This window comes from Equus quagga, chromosome 18, assembly GCF_021613505.1.
Source record: "Equus quagga isolate Etosha38 chromosome 18, UCLA_HA_Equagga_1.0, whole genome shotgun sequence".
In the NCBI taxonomy this organism is placed as follows: domain Eukaryota; kingdom Metazoa; phylum Chordata; class Mammalia; order Perissodactyla; family Equidae; genus Equus; species Equus quagga.
This window is the reverse complement of record NC_060284.1, coordinates 24,208,690-24,235,242: the sequence shown is the minus strand read 5'-3', so window position 1 is coordinate 24,235,242 and position 26,553 is coordinate 24,208,690. Positions and strand designations below refer to the sequence as shown.

The window sequence follows — 26,553 nt, the reverse complement described above, 5'->3', positions numbered from 1 at the left end:
TAGGTGGAGAATGTGATCTTTGTACATAAATTACATTACTTTGAGTTAGTCCATAATTTGTGTTCATTCAAAAAGAGGTTGATTTGGAATTTCCTATGATCTATTAAAAAAGGGCAGTTTTCTAAGTAAAATGAAATCCAGACTAGACAAAGAAAATTTAGAAAGGAAAACTATCATTAAGAACCATCAACTATTTTAGAAACATGTATTAAAAAAATAAACCACTATTATGTAATGATATCTAATTCTACGGATCTATTAAAAGGATGACCTGAGAAGTGAATATAAAGGATTCTGCTTAATTAGTTAATTAAGTTGTTTACTATTCAGACTTGCAAGTAATAAATACATACTACTTTAAAAAATATGCTGGGAGAGAGTGATGTCAGCATCATCGTGGAATGAGCTCTCCCCTTGAACTCTCCACTCTAAAGTACAACCAAAAGGACACTCGTACACCAACAGAGGACACTGACACAACACAAAAGACATCTGAGAGACCCATGCAGCCATGCATCTGAAGGTGGTGGGGCTGGCTCCTCTGGAGGAAGCGGAAGCTGGTAAGGGAGACTTTTCTCTCCCCAACGGCAGCAAGTAACCTTGGGACAGCACATGGCTCTAAGACAAAAGTGGGGAGGGGCGACCCTCCAAAAGAACAACATTGCCCTCCAAGTTCCCTCACAGCCTGAGGGAAAGCCCCACAGATAGAGGAGACTGAGCTGTTGTGGGGGTGTCTCCATCAAACTAGTACCCCAGGAGAGCAGTTGGTGAGGGCCCAGGAAGAATGCTGGGATTGCGGAGAAGAAAGAGAGTGCCTCTCCCCACTGCCTGCTACTCCAGCCCTGCAATCGCCCAGAGCGCTCCATGGAGAGAGAGGTGGCAGCTGGAAAAGTCGTATAGGTCTCTGTGATCTCCCAGAGCACTGTGTGGAGAGAGAGGGGGAGGCTAGAAAAGGTACAAAGGTCTCCATGATTGCCCAGAGAGCTCTGTGAAAAGAGAGATGGAGGCTGGGAAAGGTGTGTAGGTCTCCGTGATTGCCCAGAGCACCTCACGGAGAGACAGATGGTGGCTGGGAAAGGTGCACAGGTCTGTGAGATCACCCATAGCACCATGTAGAGAAAGAGGCGGCAGCTGGGAAAGGTGTGCAGGTCTCTGAGATTGCCCAGAGCACCATGTAGAGAGAGAGGTGGTGGCTGGGGGAAACGCACAGGTCTCTGTGATAGCCCAGAGCATCATGCGGAGAGGTGGCAGCTGGGAAAGGTGCTCAGGTCTCTGTGATCGCCCAGAGCACTATGCAGAGAGGCAGCAGCTAGGAAAGGTGTGCAGGTGTAAGAAGGCAACCCTTCCTGCACCTGGCATTCCAGCCTTGCAATTGCCCAGAGGGCCATGTGGAGAGAGAGACAGCGGCTGGGTAAAGTGTGCAGGTGTAAGAAGGTGCCCCTTCCACCGCCTGGCACTCCAGCCCTGTGATCGTCTAAAGCACCAGGCAAAGAGAGAGGTGGCAGCTGGGAAAGGTGTGCAGGTGTAAGAAGGCAGTCCTTCCCCTGCCCAGTACTCTAGCCTTACCATAGCCCAGAGCTCTGCACAGAGAGAAAAGCAGAGGCTGGGGGAAGCACAGGTGAAAGAAAGTACCCCTCCCCCTGCCCAGCGCTCCAGATCAGCCATCTGTCAGAGTCGCACAGAGAGAAAAGAAGTCAGTGGCTGCAGCTGGGGAGAAGTGTATCATGCCGGGCCAGAATATATAGCGTCTGATCCTCACCCAGTGGTGGCAGGTGGAAGCTGCGACCAGACAATAACTATGCAAAGGCAAACATCCACACTTTCAAGCAGTATGAAAAAGTATATTAAATCTCCAGACTAGAAGGAAAGTGACAAGTACCCAGAAACTAACCCCGAAGACAAAGAAATTCATAACCGAAATGACAAAGAATTAAAAACAGCTGTCATAAAAAACTCAATGAGTTACAAGAAAACACAGAAAGAAAAACTAACGAATTCAGGAGCTTCTTCACAAAAATGGTTGAAACTATAAAGAACCAATCAGAATTGATGGAGTTAAAAAAAACACAATAGCTGAGATACAGAAAAATCCAGACTCTCTAAACAAGAGAGCTGACATTATGGAGGACCAAATTGGCAATTTAGAGGAGAGTACTATAGAAATGCTTCAGATGGAGGAGAAGAGAGAACTAAGACTAAAAGAACAGGAAGAGACTATCAGGGAAATAGCTGACTCAATTAGGAAGTGAAACATAAGGATGATAGGTAGTCTAGAGGGCAAAGAGAAGGAGAATGGAGCAGAAAGCTTGCTCAAAGAAATAACAGCTAAGAACTTCCCAAACCTGGGGAAAGAGCTGGAAATACAAGTGAATGAAGCCAGCAGCTCTCCTAATTACATCAATGTAAAAAGACCCACTGCAAGGCATATTAGTAGTAAAGTGGGCAAAAGTAAATGATAAAGAAAAAAATTCTAAGGACAGCAAGGCAGAAGAAAATAAGTTACAAAGGAACCCCTATCAGGCTTTCAGTGGATTTCTCAGCAGAAGCGTTACAGGCTATGAGAGAGTGGAATGATATATTCAAAATTCTGAAAGACAAAAACTTTCAGCCAAGAATATTCTATTGAGTGAAAATATCCTTCAGATATGATGGAGAATTAAAAACCTTCCCAGATAAAGAAAAGCTAAGGGAGTTCATCACCACAAGACCCCCCACAAGAAATGCTCAAGAAGGCCCTCATACCTGAAAAAAAAAAAAGATAGGAAAAGGGCTACAAAGCCCTGAGCAAGGAGATGAATAGGTAGGCAATAATCAGAAAATGGAAGCTCTCTATTAGATCAGGTTAGTAAACACAACTTTAAAATTAAGGATAAAGAGAAGGAAAACATCAAAATAAAAATAATCTCATCATTTTAACCACAAACTCACAACACAAGATGGAATAAGATATGACAAAAATAACTTAGAAGGGGAAGAGGAAAAGAACATAATCAGCAAAGTCTAAGGAAATAAGATCCACCAGAAAATGGACCATCTCATCTATGAGATTGTTTTACACAAACCTAATGGTAACCACTAAACAAACAATTAGAACAGAGACATAAACGATAAACAAAGAGCAAATGAAGAAAACTATTACAGAAAACTACCTAATCAAATTGGTAGTCTGAAATACATGAGATGAGAAACAAAGGAAATGCAGAAGAACCAGAAAACGAGAGATAAGATGGCAATATTAAGCCCTCATATATCAATAATCAATCTAAGTGTAAATGGTCTGAAATCTCCAATCAAAAGACAAGAGTGGCAGGATGCATTAAAGAACAAGATCCAACAATATGCTGCCTCCAGGAAACCATCTCAGTTTCAAAGACAAACATAGGCTTAGAGTGAAGGGCTGGAAGAAGATATCCCAAGCTAACGGCAAACAAAAGAAAGCAGGTGTTGCCATACTTATATCAGACAAAGGAGACTTGAAGACAAAACAAGTAAAGAGAGACAAAGATGGGCAGTACATAATGATAAAAGGGACATTTCACGAAAAAGACACAACATCTATAAATATTTGTGCACCCAACACAGGAGTACCAAAGTACATAAAGCAACTATTAACAAACCTAAAAGGAGATATCAATGACAACATAATATTAGTAGGGGACCTCAACACCCGACTTACATCAATGGACAGATCATCCAGACAAAAAGTCAACAAGTAAATATTGGAATTAAATGAAAATTAGACCTGATGGACTTAATAGATATATACAGAACACTCCATCCAAAAACAGACTATACATTCTTCTCAAGTGCACATGGAACATTATCAAGGATAGACCATACTCTGAGAAACAAGGCAACCTTAATAAATTTAAGAAGATTGAAATCATATCTAGTATCTTTTCCAACCATAATGCTATGAAACTAGAAATCAACTACAAGAAAAAAGCTGGGAAAGGAACAAAAATGTGGAGACTAAACAACATGCTACTAAACAACCAATGGATCATTGAAGAAAAAAAGGGAGAAATAAAAAAGTATCTGGAGACAAATGAAGATGAGAAGACAACACATCAACTCATATGGGATGCAGTAAAAGCGGTGCTAAGAGGGAAATTTATAGCAATAAAGGCCAACATTAACAAACAAGAAAAAGCTCAAACAAGCAATCTTAAACTGAACCTAACAGAATTAGAAAAAGAAGAGGAAACAAAGCCCACACTCAGCAGGAGGAGAGAAATAATAAAAATTACAGCAGAAATAAATGAAATTGAAACAAAAAAGACAGTTGAAAGGATCAATGAAGCAAGGAGTTGGTTCTTGGAGAAGATAAACAAAATTGACAAACCCCTAGCCAGATTCACTAAGAAAAAACACAGAGAAGGCTCACATAAATAAAATTAGAAATGAAAGAGGAGAAATTACAACAGATACCACAGAAATACAAAAGATTATGAGAATATTATGAAAAACAATATGGCAACAAATTGACTATCTTGAAGAAATGCATAAATTCTTAGACTCTTACAACCTCCCAAAACTGAATCAAGAAGAAATAGAGACCTGAATAAACCAACCACAAGTAAAGAGATTGAAACAGTAATCAAAAACATCCCAAAAAATAAAAGTCCAGGACTAGATGGCTTCTCTGGAGAATTCTACTAAACATTCAAAGAAGATTTATTACCTATCTTTCTCAAACTATTCCAAAAAATTGAGGAAGATGGAAAAATTCCTAACACTTTCTAGGAGGCCAACATCACCCGGATGCCAAAGCCAGACAAGGACAACACAAAGAAGGAAAATTACAGGCCAATGTTGCTGATGAACATAGATGCAAAAATTCTCAACAAAATACTGGCAACTCAAATACAGCAATACATTAAAAAGATCACACACCATGATCAAGTGGGATACATACCAGGACACAGGGATGGCTCAACATCCACAAATCAATCAATGTGATACACCACATTAACAAAATAAGGAACAAAAACCACATGGTAATCTCAATAGCTGCAGAGAAAGCATTTGACAAAATCCAACATCCATTCATGATAGAAATTCTCAATAAAATGGGTATAGAAGGAAAGGACCCCAACATAATAAAGACCATATACGACAACGCATGGCTGACATCATACTCAATGGGGATAAACTGAAAGCCATCCCACTGAGAACAGGAACAAGACAAGGGTGCCCACTCTCACCATTCTTATTCAACATACTGGAGGTTTTGGCCACAGCAATTAGGCAAGAAAAAGAAATAAAAGGAATCAAAATGGGCAAAGAAGTGGTGAAATTCTTGCTGTTTGCAGATGACATGATTTTATATACAGATAACCCTAAAGAATCCATCGGAAAACTATTAGAAATAATCAACTATAGCAAAGTTGCAGGGTACAAAGTCAACTTACAAAAATCAGTGGCATTTATATACTCCAATAACGAACTAACAGAACGAGAACTCATGAATACAATCCCATTTACAATTTCAACAAAAAGAATAAAATACCTAGGAATAAATTTAACCAAGGAGGTGAAAGATCTAGACAAGGAAAAATATAAGAGATTACTGAAATTGATAACAACATAAAGAAATGGAAAGATATTCCACGCACATAGATTCGCAGAATAAACATAGTTAAAATGCCCATACTACCTAAAGCTATCTACAGATTCAATGCAATCCCAATCAGAATCCCAGTGACATTCTTCACAGAAATAGAACAAAGAATCCTAAAATTCATATGGGGCAACAAAAGACCCTGAATAGCCAAAGCAATCCTGAGAAACAAGAACAAAGCTGGTGGTATCACAATCCCAGACTTCAAAATATATTACAAAGCTATAGTAATCAAGACAGCATAGTATTGGTACAAAAACACACACACAGATCAATGCAACAGAATTGAAAGCCCAGAAATAAAACCATACATCTATGGACAGCTAATCTTCAACAAAGGAACTAAGAACATACAATGGAGAAAGGAAAGTCTCTTCAATAAATGGTGTTGGGAAAACTGGACAACCACATGCAAAAGAATGAAAGTAGACAATTATCTTACACCATACACAAAAATAATCTCAAAATGGATCAAAGACTTGAAGGTAAAATCTGAAACCATAAAAATTCTAGAAGAAAATATAGGCAGTACACTCTTTGACATCAGTCTTAAAAGAATCTCTTCAAATACCATATCTATTCAGACAAGGGAAACAAACAAACAAAGTAAACAAGTGGGACTTCATCAGACTAAAGAGCTTCTACACGGCAAGAGAAACCAGAATCAAAAGAAAGAAAATCACAACAATTCGGAGAAAATATTTGCAAGTCATATATCTACCAAGGGGTTAATCTCCATAATATATAAAGGACTCACACAACTCAACAACAACAAAACAACCCAATCAAAAAATGGGCAGAGGATATGAACAGACATTTCTCCAAAGAAGATATGCAGATGGCCAAGAGCCACATGAAAAGATGCTCAAAATCACTAATCATCAGGGAAATGCAAATCAAAACTACACTAAGATATCACCTTATACCTGTTAGAATGGCTATAATAACCAAGAGGAAAAATAACAAATGTTGGAGAGGTTGGAGAGAAGGGAACCCTCATACACTGCTGGTGGGAATGAAAACTGGTGCAGTCACTATGGAAAACAGTATGGAGATTTCTCAAAAAATTAAAAATAGAAATACCATATGATTCAACTATCCCACTACTGGGTATTTAGCCAAAGAACCTGAAATCAACAATTCACTTACACACCCCTATGTTCACTGTAGCATTATTCACAATAGCCAAGACGTGGAGGTAACCCAAGTGACCATGGAGTGATGAGTGGATATAGAAAATGTGGTATATATACACAATGGAATACTACTAAGCTATAAAAAAAGACAAAATTGTCCCATTCGTAACCATGTGGATGGACATTGATGGTATTATGTTAAGTGAAATAAGTCAGACAGAGAAAGGGAAACACCACATGATTTCACTCATGTAGAAGATAAATACACGGACAAAGAGAACTGTTTAGCCTTTACCAGGGGGAAGGGGGGTGGGGGTGGGCACAAGGGGTGAAGGGGCCCACTTATCAACCGAAATTCCACAAGTTTACAAACTATTATGACCGCAATAAAAAAATATATTAATCTAAAAAAATATGCTGGTCTATCTTTTTATTTTCTAAATTAATTTTTTTCTTGCCTTCTCTAATTGCTCTTTTTTTGCTGCCTTCCTCAAATTTCTCTAAGAGTGAGTTGTATTTCTCACTCTGAATTTTCCATTCGTCTGTTTTTGTACCATTTCTACTGGAGATTTCTTTATTTCCATGTTACTGAATACATGGATTTATAACTGAAGTTAGATATAGATCTCTCATTAACCGTTCACCAAGGCTGAATTAATTTTCATTAGGGGTAATGGCCTAGGTTCTGGTTGGAGCTCCATCCTTTTATCTGAACATTCTTCTGTCTAGATTTAATTAGAAACTGTTTTCCTATAGAGATTTAGCTCAAAGTAGTAACAATGCAGCAGAAAGCTATATAAACCACCAGGATTAACAGAGGTAGTACCGGTTTCCTACTAGTTTAGGAAATGAATTTACCATTTACAGAACTGGAATAAAGCAAATAATCTTCCAAAAAAAGCATTTGGGGCCAGCCTGGTGGTGTAGTGGTTAAGTGTGTGCGCTCTGCTTCGGTAGCCTGGGGTTTGCAGGTCTGGATCCTGGGCATGGACCTGTATGCCACTTACGAAGTCATGCTGTGGCAGTGTCCCAAGTACAAAATAAAGGAAGACCGGCACAAATGTTAGCTCAGGGTCAATCTTCCTCACCAAAAAATAAATAAATATGTGGGTTAACCGAGGCTCAAAGATGTTCAGTGAATTACTTTGGGGTCAAATAATTAACTAAGAGGGAACAATAAGGACTAGAGAAGTCAGTCTTCTCACCCATAGTTCCAGGCTGTTTTCATTATACAGAGCTTTCTTCCATTAATATCAATTGATGCTTCCTAGTGGTTTAAGAAAAATACTACTTTTAAATATCAAATGAAAGCCTCTTTCTGTAATAAATATGCCAGTTTTATACAATAATTTCCATGTTTAATCACTTTACTAATTTAAGACAGTCTTTTCAAAGTGTATTTTCTAATCTAATTATACTATTATCCCCAAAGTCCTTGCATTTGAATAATTGTATATAAAGATGAATCCAGATCAATTTACATTTATTAAACCCAGAAAGGTAAGATGCTGTGGTCAAAACGTATCATTTTAAGAAAAATAGAAAAAAAAATAGATATAGGTGTACTTTAAAAAGCAGAATACATTAACCTTTCAGTTAACCGCAGATTATCTGTAAATGAAATATTTATTACTTCCATAAGATGAAATGGGAAATAGCCTCATCCAACCACAGATGAATAACAATCCCTATGCCATATAAACACTAATATCTCCAAGTATAAAAAACTTAATAGAATTAGTTTAAACATTTTATCACCTTTCCTTGGTATCCACTAACCAGTAAAATTGTCATAAGAAGGGGAAGAAGAAGTAGGCTAGAAAGAAAAACAGTATTTAATTAATGCCCACCTTATGTCAAATATAGGTACGTTAATTTAGTTTCTTCACATATTATTATGAAAATGGAAAGTTTTGCTGTTGCAACATATACATCAATTTTCATATTAAGTTATAGAAAAATAAATTCATTTTTTAAACACTAACCTGTCTACTTCATCTCGAGCTACAATGTCTCCTTTCTTTAAGGCTTTTATGGCAAACATCTCGTTTGTGTGTTTATATTCAGCCAAAAGCACCTGAAATAGGATTAAAATAATTATTTTCCATTTCAGATATTACTTTTGTAGGTACTCCAAGAATATTCAAAAGATTACCTTTCCAAAATGTCCTCTACCCAAGACAGCACAACATCTGAAGTCTTGTAGATTAAACTGAAACATCTGTTGAGATCTGAAAACAGTAATTTCAATTAAAAATAAGGCATAAGTATGGGACCAAACATGTAGTAGCAAGTTATGCACACATTCTTTACCTTCTATCCTCAAGTTCTTGAATACCACTATATTCTAGGCCTGACTGAGGAATATCAGGTTCATATTCAGATTGAGATTTTGGTAGTATACTATTTCTGTCATTCTCAATATCAAAAACAGTTTCTGAATCCTGTAAAATATTAAATAATTGTTAAATCATAGAAACATTCACAATACAACTTATTTGGTAAGGATAATGGCAAAGAAAAAAAGTAGAAATATAAATATTGGTGAGAAAAGTAAAATGCAGATGTTGGAGAACCATTCTTATAGTTATTAATTCTATATTACACATTTAAAAAAATAAGAAAACCTAACACATAATTGTCATCTTTAATGCATATTCAGAAATGATGTTAACCTCATTACAAGATGAAGACTGTGGGCAAAATGTGATCTAATATCAACTATTCTCTTATGCTCCTTCTAGTTTAGGCAGCCTATTCCCTATCTACTGGCTCATGAGCATCCATACGCTAATGACAATGGCACGCAAACACTAAGTTGGTCATCTCCTGTCAACTTGGTCTAAGTTAGTTGAGAAAAGTTCATTCATAAGTAACATAAATACACAGTTCACATAGGTAAACTTTTTCTTTTTGAGGAAGATTAGCCCTAAGCTAACATGTGCTGCCAATTCTCCTCTTTTTGCTGAGGAAGACTGGCCCTGAGCTACCATCTGTGTGCATCTTCCTCTATTTTATATGTGGGACACCTGCCACAGGATGGCTTGACAAGTGATGCATAGGTCCGCATCCCGGATCTGAGCCAGCGAACCCCAGGCTGCCGAAGCAGAACGTGTGCACTTAACTGCTGTGCCACTGGGCTGGCCCCTCACACAGGTCATTTTTAATTGAGATGTACATCTCATTCACTAAGACGCTTTTACTGGTGATTCATTTGGTAAAAAGGAATTAAACAGATTTAAAATGCCTTGCCTGTCCTGGTGTATCCAAATCTCTTAATTCAGCAGATTCATTTATTTCTCCAAGGGAAGAATCTCGTGGTGGGGCCGGAGGAGGCTCAGGTTCAAGATCAAAGTCCAATTTGGTTACTGTAGAATCACTTATAGAAGATAAAGTAATTCACCAAAAACAGTAATCGAAAGTATATATTTTAAATAGCTTTAAAATTAAAGCAAGCAATTTTAGTTTTTAAAAGTAGGCAGAGCACTGATTTCAAAATACTATTTGAAAAAAATGAGACTTTTAATAGACTCACTGTAACCAATATGTACGAATGTCACAATAACTATTTTATAAAAGTGACGCTTAAAAATCTCAGACACATACCTAGCTGGAGGCACTAGTTCAGGGATGCGTACATCAACCACTGGCACCGTAGCAGGCACAGGAGCTTGAGGGCTGAAGGTGCCAGAATGATTTACTGTAGGAATAGCTCTTCTCACTAGCCTTCCCCAAGTGGCAATATTAATATTCATTTGAGGAGCTCTGAGAAATGTTTTGCCTGTGGATATTGTGAATAAAGAAAATAGAACAAGTAATTTTTTAATGTATTACCAAAAGCTGTAATTTAAAAATTCATATTCATTGGTTTATAATTTATGAAGAACAAACAAAATTTGTCACTTAAAAAAACAGTTCTTAACGCTTTGTTATTAAAGGTTAGTGCAAAATAGCAAAAACAGTTTTAAATATAAATAGGTGGAAATTTCTTTTTGTCTAGTAATGATATGTAGTTAAGGTTTAAGAAAGAATTCTTATTTTTTAGAGATACTAACTATAATATTTATGGGTGAATCAATATGATATCCATGTTTGCTTCAAGTAATCTGAAGAAGTAGTGAGTGGACGGGATACAAATGAAACAAAATTGACCACGAGATGACTACTGTTGAAACTGAGTGATGGGACATTACACTAGTCTCTCTATTTATGGATATGTTTGAAATGTTCCTTAACAGAATGTTAGAAATAAATGAATGAAAAAAAAGAAAACAAAAAGCAAGAATGGACATCATTTCTTAAATAGTATGTAGATTTTCTATATTTAAGAAAACACCCAAACAGTCTATATTTGATTTCTTAGTAATTACCTTGTTGTTTTGAAAAAATTTTCTTTTGTCTTTGGAGTTTTGGTCTTCTTTCAATAACTGGATTAAAAAAGGTAACCTGCAGTGAAGAAAATTCAAGTTGACATGAATACTGCATTGGATTTATGGTTCATGAAATTCACTAAACTTAGTGAGTTCACTAAATTCACTAAAATTAAGTTTTGAAAACTTAAGAGAATCTTAGATATAATTTAGTCCAATCCTCTCATTTTCTAGATGGGAAAACAGACCTAGAGAGGATAAATGATTTGTCTCAAGGTAATATACCTATTCAGTGGCAGAGTTGAGCCAAGATTCCAAGTTGTCATTCAGCCTAATACTCTTTCCACTTTTACGTAACGCTGCCTACATTATCAATTGTAATAATATCAATTGTAGTAATGCACATTCAATAAAATACATTTATTACCTCTGCAAATAAAGTACCCTGTGGTTCCAAATAGAGACACATGCCATGCCGTTGGTTGTCTAAAAAATCTTCTAACCTCAGAAATTTTACAGCACACAGAGATCGCCAATCACGCCAATAAACTGAAATTTCCAGTTCACGTGACTAGGATAATTAAAAAAACAAAACAAAACAGAAGACATCATTGGACACACACTTGAATAAAATATCACAAAAAATATAAAATACAAATACAATAAACAAAGATAACAGACACAATGGTCGCAGTGTTTTAAAGTGTTTTGTAATGTTTCTCTGTTACATATTACTTAACAAATTTACACATTTTAACTCAAAGGAAGAAATTTATATTCCAACAGTATCCAGTTAAGGTATTCCTTTTATCTAAAGAATACACAACTGGGAACAACCAATACACATGAATGACCACAGAAACTCTTTTCCATCTAATAGCTTCGATCTTTTGGATTTTCCTCCTCCACTTGGAATCACTTGCTGTGCTACTGCTAAAAGACCTCAGTGCTCACCTTAAAGAACCCATTTCAAACATTCTTATTTCCTTGTCTCAATGTAGAGTCAGGGAAAGGTCTGCAAACAGCTTTTATTCTGCACTTACAGTATGCCACACGCTACACTAAGCACTTTAAGAATATTAGGTCATCTAATCTTCAAAAGAATACCACCAGGCAATAGGACCAGTGGTAGCAGGGACCTGCATAGGCTGGGTGGAAAAGGGAAATTCAGACTAAGTTTTATAGAGAAAGATGCTCATAATAAATCAACATAAAAAAAAAAAAAGAAAATAGCAAATTAGCAAGAATTTAAATGCCCAAAAACCAGGGAAAGGTTTGGTAAATTATACCTTATCCATGAAGGAATATTCTGTAGTCATTAAAAATAACACTTATGTGAAAAAAACATATTTAGGGTTTTAAAAATAAACTACTAAATGTACTTGTTGAACACCGTTTATAAGTTGGGGTCTAGCTATAAACTGACTTCTACATATATGTTATAATCTACATACATTTTAATTATAAAGCACCAGACTTCCCCATTATTTTGTTTTTCAGGGTTTCGCAGACCATCCATAAAATGAGATAACTGTTTTTCCCTTTAGGCTCAAGAAAATAATAAACTACTTCTTTCATATAACAACTTTGAATTTATGAATTTATGCATCTTACTATGTAAGCCCCTAGTATAAATAAAAAAGGCTTTTGACTTTAAATAATAAAATTAGTTAACACAAATGAACACAGAAAACAGTTATAAAAAACAGAACATGAAAAAAATGAGTTAAGACAATGTGCCAGAAGGTCTCATAGCCAATCAGGAAAAGGACTAGAAAAAGATATCTATGACAGTGAAGACGTGAGCTCAGTGCCTCCTACCTCATTTCTTCTCTCTGCTACATAGTTATTATGGGAGAGAATACTTGTCATGAAAGGGGAAGTAGGAGTAAAGTATAATTATTTTAACATCAGCAAATGGCACATAGAAAGAGTGGATATTAATCCTGTAATATTCTATTCAAGTTAAGTTTAAGTATTTTGGAAACACCTATTTTGGGAAATAAATTTAATGAATAATTGAACCAGGTATTAATAATTTAGACTACATTGTTTTAGACTAGTGGAAAAAAGGTTTACTCTCTTCTATCTTTTTCTACTGTCTCAGGAATGAAGACATGTTATGGATCAGGCAGATGCCAGGGGTACAGATGCTGAGGATGGAATCAGTACTTGTTCAAAGTTCTCACACTTTCACACTGCTAAAATGCTAACAGTATATTGTTTTCTGGATGAGAAGAGGTCCAATCACCTTATTTGTATTTATTCTAGCCACTCTAGAAAAACTCACATATTGACTCATTTCTCTTTCCTCTATTTCTTTATTCCATGCTTCAAACAAACTGAAGAAAGAAAGAAAGATCTGAGATTTGGGATGGAAGGTCATCTCAAAGCCTTAGGCTAGCTTTCTTGGAGTCCTATACTGAGGTTTTAAGTATAAAGCTCTTCACTTTTTGTTACTTGGCACTGTGTCTGTGATCTAGAGAAGATTAAGATATTTTACCTCAGTACTCATAACACTGTTTCATGGAACCCCAAGTTTTCTTTAATCTCTAACACGCAGTGTGATTTGGATAGGTAAAGCAGGGATACAGCATCTAAAAAGCAAAGGACCTCCTATATAAGGAGATGCCACTAATGTTTACAGAATTTAAACTGCAAGTGACTGCTTGTTTGCAGGTGATTTTCCAGACGAAGCAGGTGAGTTGTATAAAGGAAGGCCATGCTTGTAGGCAACATCAAACTCTATGAGCAATAAAGCTCTAGATGGAGTAAAATCACCACCAAAATAGCTGAGCAGTACAATCCGAGCTAGGAAGTGATTGGCAGTACTGGTAAACTGTCCCAACTTGTGTTTCATTTTGTCTTATTATAAACTTGAACCTAGGATCAAAGAGAAAACTCTGTGGTAGGAATCTGTATGGTTTGTCTCAAGTCTCTCTAAGGACTGAAAGTAAATAGAAAAAGGTAAGAGACATTGAGTCAGCCTGACACGTGACAGGAATGAGAGCAACAAATTAAAAAATGTGCTGCAATTTTAAAAACCCAGTACACATCTAGCATAAAAAGAACCGAAACACCAAGAAGGCTGAGGTTCCCAAAGTGTTCATGAGGAACTCTGGAATAATAGACGATATTTTAACTTTTCAAAGGAAACACAGTGAAATCTGTGCGACATCCTAATAAATACTAGTTCATGATAACTTCATAGTTTCAACATTAGAACGCACCATATTCTGTTTGATGACATCATGTCTTTGCTAAACTGGGTTTTCAACAACTGATTTTTCCACAAAAATTAATGTGGAAGAGCAGATAAAGGGTGATGTGTTCAGTCTGATTCCAAGTTTTGAGAAATTACACAATATACAACAGGCAGACATATCCCATTAGTAACCAGTTACATAAAAATGAAATAAAAATATTATCTTTTCTCTCAGATGTTTTTTCCCCTCAAAAAGTACTGATTTGTTAGGTCATAAGTACTAAATTAGTAACTACTACTTTTTCTTCCTGAGGAAGATTTGCCCTGAGCTAACATTTGCTGCCAAACTTCCTCTTTTTTTTGCTAGAAGAAGATTGTCCCTGAGCTAACATCTATGCCAATCTTCCTCTATTTTGCATGTGGGTTGCTGCCACAACACAGCTGATTAGTATAGGTCCGCACCCAGGATCCACACCTGCAAACCAGGGCCAAACTTAACCACTACCTCACAGGGCCAGCACCAATAACTACTATTTTTGTATTGAGATACAATAGAATAAAATTGTAAGATATTTAAAGTGTACCTCATGATAATCTGATATACGTATATCTTGTGAAAGGATTCCTCCCATCTTGTTAATTAACACATCCATCACCTCACAAAATTTGGTGAGAATGTTTAAGTTCTATTCTTGAATCAAATTTCATTTATACAAAACAGTGTCATCAACTATAGTCATCATGTTATACATTAGATGCTCAGACCTTATTCATCTTATAGCTGAAAGTTTGTACCTTTTTAACAGCTTCTCACTATCTCCTCCACACAGTGGCAACCAATTTTCTACTCTCTGTTTCTATGAGTTTGACTCTTTAAAAATAAGATTCCACATGTAAGGGATACCATGCAGTATTTGTCTTTCTCTGTCAGGCTTATTTCACTTTGCGTAATGTCTTCAAGGTCTATCCAGGTTGTTGCAAAAAACAGGATTTCCTTCTTTCTCAGGACTGAATAATATTCTATTATACATATATACCACATCTTCTTTACCCACTCATCCACTGACAGACACTTACGTTGTTTCTGTACCTTGGCCACTATGAATAGTGCTGTAGTGAACATGGGATGCATATATCTTTTTGAATTAATGTTTTTGTTTTCTTCAGATAAATACTCAGAAGTGGAATTGCTGGACCATATGGTAGTTTTATTTTTAATTTTTTGAGGAACCTCCATACTGTTTTCCATAGTGGCTGCACCAATTTACAATCCTACCAACAGTCCACAAGAGTTCCTTTTTCTCCACATCCTCATCAACACTATCTCTTGTCTCCTTGATAATAGCCATTCTAACAAATGTGAATATCTCATTGTGGGTTTGACTTGCATTTCCCTGATGATTAGTGATGTTGAGCTTCTTTATCCGTACCTGTTGGACATTTGGATATCTCCTTTAGAAAAATGTCTATTCAGTTCCTCTGTCCATTTTTTAATTGGATTGTTTGTTTTTTTGCTATTGAGTTATGTGAGTTCTTCATGTATTTTGGATATTAATCCCTTATCAGACAGATGATTTGTAAATATTTTCTCCCATTCTGTAGGCTGCCTTTCCATTTTGTTGATGGTTTCCTTTGCTGTGCAGAAGCTTTTCAGTTAATAACTACTTAAAAAATGGAACTGTTGGGTATTTCTTTTGGCCTAGAGACACACTGTTAAAAAAAATTACTGGGACACTGAGGATACTGTGAATGGAGAAAGCTTGGGAACCTCTTTTAGAAGAATGAAAGCTAGGCTCCACTGCTGAAAGAAAAGAAGGGGCAAAAACTTTTTGCAGCCACTAACAAAGAGAAAACTACTCAAAGCATGGAAAATTGAAGAGCCGAGGAAAGGCAAAATTTCATAAAGGTGAACATGGCAGATGTCACATTAATTGGTCTTCTATGAGCTTCTGAGGACAACACAGGCTTGGGAAACATATCAATCAGGGTCCCAGCAGCAAAGAGACTGCACATTCAAAGGGTTTGAGTTTTAAAAACTGGTTATTGGGGCCGGCCCGGTGGCGCAGCGGTTAAGTTCACACGTTCCGCTTCTCGGCGGCCCGGGGTTCGCTGGTTCGGATCCTGGGTGCGGACATGGCACTGCTTGGCAGCCATGCTGTGGTAGGCATCCCACGTATAAACTAGAGGAAGATGGGCACGGATGTTAGCTCAGAGCCAGGCTTCCTCAGCAAAAAGAGGAGGACTGGCAGTAGTTAGCTGAGGGCTAATCTTCCTCCAAAAAAAAAAAAACCAAACAAAAAAAACTGGTTATTTATGAAGGTGTGATTAAGGTTAAGGTATCAACAAGGGATGGAAAGCATCTGAGGACTAGCAATAGTAGAAATCAATTACCACCCCTAAACTGCAGGGGCAAGAGGCAAGAGTTACCAGAATCCAATGAGAACTGTATCTTGGTAAAGAGACTGTCAGACAGGAGGTGTAGCCATAGATGAACACTGTTGTGAAAACACGGAAGGAGAGAGAAAAGAAACACCCTGACTTCTCTCTCCTCCTGCCCTTAGATCTCCTAACAATGTGCCCCATCATAAGTCAGAGCCCAGTAATTCAAGTTTGCAGCTATCAGCCTGCAGGGGCAAAGAGTAAGACAGGGAAGGGAGGCCACTGGAATCCACTAAGGGCAAACAGAAAACCACCACCTCAGGAAAGAGTACTATCAGTTCAGTTCAGAAGTCCAATGAGGGGATTCTCCAGCTGGAACAGGTGACAAAAAGAGGGGAACCTTAGGATCTTTGGGGAGGGTGAGAAAAACAGGAGAGTAAGAGACAGAGACAATGGAGAATATAAGGCTGTGATATTCGTTTGAAAAGTCTGCTTCCTATAGATATGGGTGACTGTGCTCCCTTTATAGAGAAAGAGAGAAGTAAACAACTATGATATAAACTATTTACTGCCATAACAGTTATGTATAACTGCTTCCTATATCAATTCACATACTATGCAAAGTTCCAAGGATTCTCTATTATTCCAAACCTATTATAAGCTTTTCTGTCTCTGTCTTTATATATAGTTCCTATTTCTAATCTTGTATTTTATTCTCCAACCACAACCCATATTGTCATATAAAATTTCATACTATTCTTTCCCTTGCACCAGTCTAAATTCTCTCTTTTCAAGGCCAGATTAAACATCTGTGTCCTCCACAAAGGCATTCTTAACTAAATCCAGCCCATACCTTTTCCCCTTGAGATTTGAGAGATGCATATCTATTTATTTATCCTTCGAGAGACTTGTGCCCTCAAATCTGAGGATTCATGTTTGTCATCAATTCTGGAAAATTCTAGGCCATTATTGCTTTAGACATGGCCACTGCCCCATTCTCTCCATTCCCTCATTCTGCAACTCCACTTAGTGTGCTGGTCATCCTCATTCTACCCTTTATGTCTCTTTGCCTCTCTTTCATATTTTTCATCTCTTTGTTTCTGTATGTCATACTTGGGCAACTATTTTAGCTCTATCTTCCACGCCACTAACTTTCTTCAGTTACTTAACCCATCTACTTAGTTTCAATTTCAATTGCCGTATTTCCTATTTTTATAAGTTTTATGCGGTTCTCCTTCCCACCCAGCTTCAACAATTTATCACTAATGGTCAGCCATGTTTCATTACCACCTTTCCCCCAATTATCCCGAAGCAAATCCCAGATGTCTCTAATTTCATTTTATTTATTTATTTTTTGAAACTCTGCCTAGTCTTTTTGGTTCATCACTCATTCTTTGCTCATGCTTTCAAATTCTTCTATTATTTATTTAAATATTGCAAACACTTATTTTATACTTTTTATACTTTAACTAATAATCTCATTATCTATTGCTGCTTACTCATGGTGGTTATATCCTTGTGTATTCATACATTTTTTGATGCAAGCTCATGTTGGGCAGAATTCTTCCCTAAGCTTCTGAAAGACAATTTAATGTTTTTTTATTTTGTCTCAAACTGTTTTTTTTTCCAATCAATCAAACCATAGGGTCCTTTATGAGAAGACTATTTCTGGTTGTTAAAATGCCTATACTATGCTATAGAGCAATGATATTCTAAAAAAGGTGAGGCATGGAGAATTAAATTAGATTCAGTTGTGTGAGGGAGGGTGGGAGTAGGTGAGAAAACAGACATTTTAAAATTGTGCATGTCCCCCCACCTTTAGATTGTGACGTGTGTCTATTTGGGAACTGTACCAACTGGAATGTGCCATTGTCCCTCAGGTGTGTTGAAGTAGGGGAAAAAAATTGGGAATAATTGCTTTTTATTTTTAAAATTATTTTTCCAGAAGTTATTTTCATTCATTCTGTTAATACTTATACTAAGTACCGTGAAGGTCATACAAAGCGAAGCAATATATGGTCCTGTTTCAAACAGTTCAGTTTTGTTGGGAAGATGGAAATGTAAATTAATACTGGCAATACAGAGGCATATACAACAGGAACAATGACACAAAAGGGAGAGTTGACCAATTTTTTCTAAGGGAAAGGTAGTAGGAAGATCAGAAAAGATCATAATTGCTCAAAGTGGGTTTTGAGAGATGGATCACAAGATTAAACGAGGAGAGAACACAGTTGTCAGAGGGAAAACAATGTACAAAGTTAAGGAAGCATACAGTATATTGTAAGGATACGAAATAGTTTATTATAGTTAAAGCCTAGAATATAAGCATGAATGCTTTGGAAAACAAAGATGAGAAGATGAGCAGAAACAGGTAATGAGGGCTTTGACTTGCAAAGGAATTTGGTCTTCAACTTGCAAGTTATAAACTGTCACTAAAGGATTTAAAATGTAGTGGTCAGATCAGATCAGGCAGTATAGTAGCTAAAAACAAGGGCTCTAGAATCGAGATTGCCTGGTGCTGCACACTCAATAAATTTCTGTAGAACAAATAGGTTCAAATCTTAGCTCTACATCACTTACTAGTTTTGTGAACTCAGGCAAGTTACTTACCCTTTCTGGGCCTCAGTTTGATTATCTATAAAACATGTACAATAATGGTTTCAATCTCCTAGGGTTGTAATGAGAATTAAGTGTTAATACAAGCCCAGTACATAGTCAATGTTCAGTAAATGTCAGCTTTCATCATTGTTATATGTGATGAATAAAATCTACACAGACAGAAGTACGGACTGGAAACAGAGATAAGTTAGCCCACTAATATGAAGAACACAGGCTTTGGCTTCAGATAGTGTTGGTGCTGGTGTCAAATGCTTGGTTTGATTCCCAGAGCTACTGCTTTCTAGCTGTGTGGCCTGAGAAAAGTTACTAAACTTTTGGAACCTCGGTAATCACTAAAACAGTGATAATAATTGTACATATCTCATAAGAAGATTTTGAGGATTAAATGAGATACTATATATAATGTGTCTTGCTCAGAATTCATTATAGGAGAGGTTTCAGGGTAATGTAAAATGGCAGGGTGAGGAAAACAGATTGTGAGCACAAATTAGTATTTCAAGAATCTCGATTATGAAAGAGAAGCCTATCAACAGAGCTAATGAGGAAGCAAAACAGAACGTTTATAAATGGGAGGAATGTGAATATATGCAACAAGAATCAGAGATGAGAGGAAAAGAGGATGTTAAAAAATACAGGCGAGGGGCTGGCCTGGTGGCACAGTGGTTAAGTTCACACATTCCGCTTTGGTGGCCTGGGGTTCGCCAGTTTGGATCCCAGGTGCAGACATGGCACCGCTTGGCAAGCCATGCTGTGGTAGGTGTCCGACATATAAAGCAAAGGAAGATGGGCATGGATGTTAGCTCAGAGCTAACCTTCCTCAAAAAAAAAAAAAAAAAAAAAAAATACAGGTGACAGTTGGGGTAACTGATGAAACAAAGTTTAGGAGATGAGAAAGAATAGAAACTGGAGGACAAATTAATGCTTATAGACTTACAGGAAAGAGAGAAACCTCATTCTCTAAAACCAATAAGGAAGATACATAAACATTTGCAGGTGATAAGAGGAATTTCAGGAAGCTGAGGTCTAATGGTCTTAATCTTATCTATAAAATAGAAGCAAAGGGGTCTGAGGTGGAGTAGGAGACTTGAAGAGACACATGAAACAAAAGTTGCTGGTAATGGGATAAAGATGTGAAATGTGGGATAACTTTTATGAGCCTAGCTGAGATCAGAAATTAAAATTTATAAGTAATAAGTGTGACTAATTTCAGCAGCATTCAGCAGATTATAGAAGAAAATGAAATGTGGAAGAGGCTGATGGCATGAAAAATACCTGAAGAATCAAGGAAATGGAAATATCTGAACAAATATCTAGCTTTGTGGTAACAAAGAAGTAAAAGAGCCAGAGGAGTAACAATACATGAGCTATCATTAGGAAAATAAAAGATCTGGTGAAAGTTTGGCATATTGAATTTAAGATTTCAGAACAATGCACTGCTAAAATGAAAAGGAGTAAAGGTATACTGGGGTTGAGGTGTTCAAAGAAGTTTGAAATGATGGTATGTTAAATGGTCTGTTTAGATATATAGATTTTTAAAAAAATCCCTTATAATGATGGCAGATGTTGAAGTGAACACCAAAGTCCTTAAGGAATACTGGAGAGTGCCTGGTGGTCAAGAGATAATAGATGAGGACAAAAAAGCAGACAATAATATATATAGTTAATTCTCTCAAAGGACTCACATAGCCTCAGAGGAGGATATGATGTGTCATTTGATAGTAGAATTTGGAAGCAGCAAAAGGGGGTTAAAAAGGGTAAGAATTATAACTCCATTATAAATTAAAAAATAGCATCTCAGATTAAACACTATGCTCAATGTCAGACAGCTTAAACACAGAAAGAAATTAAAATGCCTTTGTATTCCTATTCTATGGCTTATTCCATATTAAGATGCCTTACTCTCCATTAAAAAGACGTTGCAGGGAGTGACATCAGCATCATGGCAGAGGGAGCTTGCCTGGGACTTTCTCCCATCCAACATACAACAAAAAGGAGCAACAATATTCCAACAAAAAATATCCTAATAGCACAGGAATCCTCAGAGACCCATAGCAGCCAAATGATGGAGGGCGGAGAGTCTGGAGCCTCCCTCGGAGGAGTGGGAATGGGGTAAGAGAGAACTTCGCTCCCTCCCCTAGAGACTGGGATTGCTGCCGCTGGAGGCTCCATGAGGGAAGGAGTGGGGGAGGGGTTGCACATCAGCAGTATCACCCAGGACTCTCTAGTGCCCTTGCACCATAGAGGGAAGCCCTATTACAGGGTGAAAGCTTTCGCATGGGGTGACCTCATCAAGCCAAGACCCCAGGAGTCCAGATAGCGAAAGCTGATTGGGAAAGCCGGGTCTGCACACAAGAGGAAGTGCCCCCCCCCACCCAAACACACGCTGTGCTGCGCCGTCTCGGCTGAAGGCAGAGGGCTCAGAATACTTGGCTCTCAACCCCCATCTAGTGGCAACAGGCTGTTAACTGCAACCAACTAATATCACTATGCAGAAAAACCATCAAACAATTCATAAAAGCTTCAGACCAGAAGGGAAATAATAAAAACACAGAATTATGTACTGAAGACTTGGAAATAAGTAAACGAAATGACAATGAATTCAGAATAGCTATCGTCAAAAAACTCAATGAGGTAAAGGAAAATATAGAGAAACAAGTCAACGAGTTCTGGAGTTACTTCACAAAAGAGATTGAAATCAATCAGAAACACTAGAGATGAAAAATACAATAGATCAGATAAAACAAAACACGGATTCCCTGAATGCCCATGTGGACACCTTAAGGAGCAAATTAGCATAATCGAAGATAGACATGTTGAATGGCTCCAGACAGAGGAACAGAGAGAACTAAGACTGAAAATAAATGAAGAAAATCTCCGAGAAATAGCTGACTCAATGAGGAAATGCAACATAAGAATTAAGGTATCCCCAAAGGTGAAGAAAAGGAGAATGGAGCAGAAAGTGTGCTCAAAGAAATAATAGCAGAGAACTTCCCAAATCTAGGGAATGAGAGAGAAATGTGTGTGGAGGAAGATTTCAGATCTCCTAGATATGTCAATGTAAAAAGACCTATTGCAAGGCATATAGTAGTAAAACTGGCAAAAATGAATGACAAAGAAAGAATACTCAGGGCAGCAAGGCAGAAGAAAATAACCAACAAAGGAACCCCTATCAGACTTTCAGCGGATTTCTCTGCAGAAACCTTACAAGCTAGGAGAGATTGGAATGACATATTCAAAACTTTAAAAGATAAAGTCTTCAGACAAGAACACTCTATCCAGCAAAAATATCTTTCAGATATGAGGGAGAAATTAAATCTTTCCCACACAAACAAAAGCTATGGGACTTTGTAGCCACGAGATAACCCACCCCCACAAGAAATCCTCAAGAAGGGCATCATACCTGAAAAAAGTAAAAAAGGGAGAAAGGGGTCACCAAACACAGAGTAAGGAGACAAACAGAATCAGAATAGGATAGCAAATATTCAACTATAGCATTAGGATAAAGGGAAGGAAAACACCAAAAACAAAGACAATCTTGTCACTTTAACCACAAACTCACAACACAAGTTGGAATAAGAGATGAAAATAATAACTTAGGAGGGGAGGAGGAAAGGGACTGAATCAGTTTAGGCTAAGGAAATAAGAGGCCACCAGAAAATGGACTATGTTATGCATGAGATTCTGAATACAAACTTCAGGGTAGCCACTAAACTAAAAAACAGAACAGAGACACAAAAAATAAATAAGGAAAAAGCTAAAAAATCCAGCACAAGAAACTGCAGAAGTCAATAGGTAGGCCAAAACACACAGGACGAGAAACAAAGGAAATGCAGGAAAACGAGTGACAGAATGACAGCATCAAGCCCTCATGCATCAATATCACCCTCAATGTAAACGGACTGAACTCTCCAACAAAAAGACACAGAGTGGCAAAATGGATTACAGAACAAGATCCAACAATATGTGGCCTCCAGGAAACACACCTCAGCTCCAATGACAAATAGAGGCTCAGAGTGAAGGGGTGGAAGATGATACTCCAAGCTAATAGCAAACAAAAGAAAGCAGGTATCACAATACTTATATCAGACAAAGTAGATTTCAAGATAAGGCAGGTAAAGAGAGACATAGAGGGGCAGTATATAGTGATCAAAGGGACAGTGCATCAAGAAGAAATAATGCTTATAAATATCTATGCACCCAACACAGGAGCACCAAAGTTCATAAAGCAACTATTAACAAACCTAAAAGAAGATATCAAAAATAACACAATAATAGTAGGGGACCTCAACATCCCACTCACATCATTGGACAGATCATCCACACAGAAAAACAACAAGGAAACAGTGGAATTAAACGAAAAGCAAAAGAGGTGGACTTAATAGACATATATAGAACACTCCATCCAAAAACAGCAGAATACACATTCTTCTCAAGTGCATGTGAAACATTCTCAAGGATAGATCATATGTTGGGAAACAAGGCAAGCCTCTATAAATTTAAAAAAATTGAAATAATAACAAGCATCTTCTCCGATCATAATGCTATAAAGCTAGAAATTAATTACAAGAAAAAAGCTGAGAAAGGGACAAAGATGTGGAGACTAAACAACATGCTATTGAACAAGCAATGGATCATTGAAGAAATTAGAGAAGAAATAAAAAAATATCTGGAGACAAATGAAAATAACATGTCATACCAACCATATGGGATACAGCAAGAGCTGTATTAAGAGAGAAATTCATCACAATACAGGCACACCTTAACAAACAGGAAAAGTCCCAAATAAGCAATCTCAAATTACACCTAACTGAATTAGACAAAGAAGAACAAACAAAGCCCAAAGTCAGCAGAAGGAGATAAATAATAAAAATCAGAGCAGAAATAAATGCTATTGAAACAAAAAAGGTAGTAAAAAGGATCAATGAAACAAAGAGCTGGTTTTTTGAGAAGATAGATAAAATTGACAAACCCCTAGCCAGACTTACAAAGAAAAAAAGAGAGAAAGCTCAAATAAATAAAATTAGAAAGGAAAGAGGAGAAATAACAACAGACTCCACAGAAATACAACGGATTATAAGAGAATATTATGAAAAACTATATGCCAAGAAAACAGATAACCTAGAGGAAATGGATAAATTCTTAGACTCTTACAATCTCCCAAAGCTAAGTGAAGAAGAAGCAGACAATCTGAACAGACCAATCACAAGGAAAGAGATTGAAACAGCAATCAAAAGCATGCCAAAGAATAAAACCCCAGGACCAGATGGCTTTCCTAGGGAATCCTACCAAATTTTTAATACCTATATTTTTCAAGTTATTCCAAAAAATTAGTGAGGATGGAACACTTCCTAACACATTCTACGAGGCCAACATCATGCTGATACCAAAGCCTGACAAGGAAAGCATGAAAAAGGAGAATTACAGGCGAATATTGCTGATGAACATAGATGCAAAAATTCTCAACAAAATTTTGGCAACCCGAATTCAGCAATTCATCAAAAGGATCATACACCATGATTAAGTGGGATTCATACCAGGGACACAGGGATGGTTCAACATCCGCAAATCAATCAATGTGATACACCACAGCAACAAATTGAGGAATAAAAACCTCATGATCATCTCAATAGATGCAGAGGAAGCATTTGACAAGATCCAATAGCGATTTATGATAAAAACTTTGAACAAAAGGAGGATAAAAGGAAATTACCTCAACATAATAAAGGCCACATATGACAAACCCAATAGGCAAAAACTGGGCACCATCCCCCTGAGAACAAGAATGAGACAAGGATGCCCTCTATCACCACTCTTATTCAACATAGTACTTGAGGTTTTGGCCAGAGCAATTAGGCAAGAAAAAGGAATAAAAGGAATCCAAATAGGGAGGGAAGAAGTGAAACTCTCGCTGTTTGCAGATGACATGATGTTATATATAGAATACCCCAAAGAATCCATTGGAAAACTTTCAGAAATAATCAACAACTACAGCAAAGTTGCAGGATATAAAATCAACTTACATAAATCAGTAGCATTTCTATACTCTAATAATGAACTAACAGAAAAAGAACTCAAGAACACAATACCATTCACAATCGCAACAAAAAGAATAAAATATCTCAGGGTGAATTTAACTAAGAAAGTGAAAGACCTATACAGCAAAAACTACAAGGCTTTCCTGAAAGAAATGGATGACGACATAAAGAGATGGAAAGACATTCCATGTACATGGAATGGAAGAATAAACATAGTTAAAATGTCCATACTACCTAAAGCAATCTACAGATTCAATGCAATCCCAATCAGAATCTCAAGGACATTCTTTACAGAAATAGAACAAAGAATCCTAAAATTCATATGGGGCAACAAAAGACCCCGAATTGCTAAAGCAATCCTGAGAAAAAAGAACAAAGCTGGAGGCATTACAATCCCTGACTTCAAAACATACTACAAAGCTACAGTAATCAAAACAGCATGGTACTGGTACAAAAACAGGTGCACAGACCAACGGAACAGAATTGAAAGGCCGGAAATAAAACCACACATCTATGGACAGCTGATCTTCGACAAAGCAGCTGAGTACATACAATGGAGAAAAGAAAGTCTTTTCAAAAAATGGTGCTGGGAAAACTGGAAAGCCACATGTAAAAGAATGAAAATTTGACCATTCTTTTTCACCATTCACAAAAATAAACTCAAAACAGATCAAAGACCTAAAGGTAAGACCTGAAACAATAAGGCTTCTAGAAGAAAACATAGGCAGTACACTCTTTGACATCAGTATTAAAAGGATCTTTTTGGACACCATGTCTTCTCAGACAAGGGAAAGAATAAACAAATGGGACTTCATCAGACTAAAGAGCTTCTTCAAGGCAAAGGAAAACAGGGTTGAAACAAAAAAACAACCCACTAATTGGGAAAAAATATTTGCAAGTCATATATCCGACAAAGGGTTAATCTCCATAATAGATGAAGAACCCACACAACTCAACAACAAAAAATCAAACAACCCGATCAAAAAATGGGCTGGAGACATGAAGAGACATTTCTCCAAAGAAGATATACAGATGGCCAATAGGCACATGAAAAGATGTTCATCATCACTGATCATCAGGGAAATGAAAATCAAAAGTCCACTAAGATATCACCTTATACCCATTGTAATGGCAAAAATAACCAAAACAAAAAGTAAATGTTGGAGAGGTGGTGGAGAAAAAGGAA

At 37.0% G+C, this 26,553-nt stretch overlaps 1 protein-coding gene across 1 annotated transcript in view; it reads right to left on the bottom strand.

Annotated features, from left to right (window-relative positions):
• The window catches only part of PKN2 (protein kinase N2), a 147,850-nt gene that overhangs the window by 22,458 nt on the left and 98,839 nt on the right, over positions 1-26,553 (bottom strand). The window contains exons 9-15 of the mRNA XM_046645588.1: positions 11,557-11,700; positions 11,130-11,205; positions 10,366-10,540; positions 10,012-10,138; positions 9,073-9,203; positions 8,915-8,990; positions 8,745-8,836 (exon numbers count right to left, since the gene is read on the bottom strand). Coding sequence (XP_046501544.1) covers positions 8,745-8,836; positions 8,915-8,990; positions 9,073-9,203; positions 10,012-10,138; positions 10,366-10,540; positions 11,130-11,205; positions 11,557-11,700 — 821 coding nt within the window. The remainder of the gene's footprint in view (positions 1-8,744; positions 8,837-8,914; positions 8,991-9,072; positions 9,204-10,011; positions 10,139-10,365; positions 10,541-11,129; positions 11,206-11,556; positions 11,701-26,553) is intronic.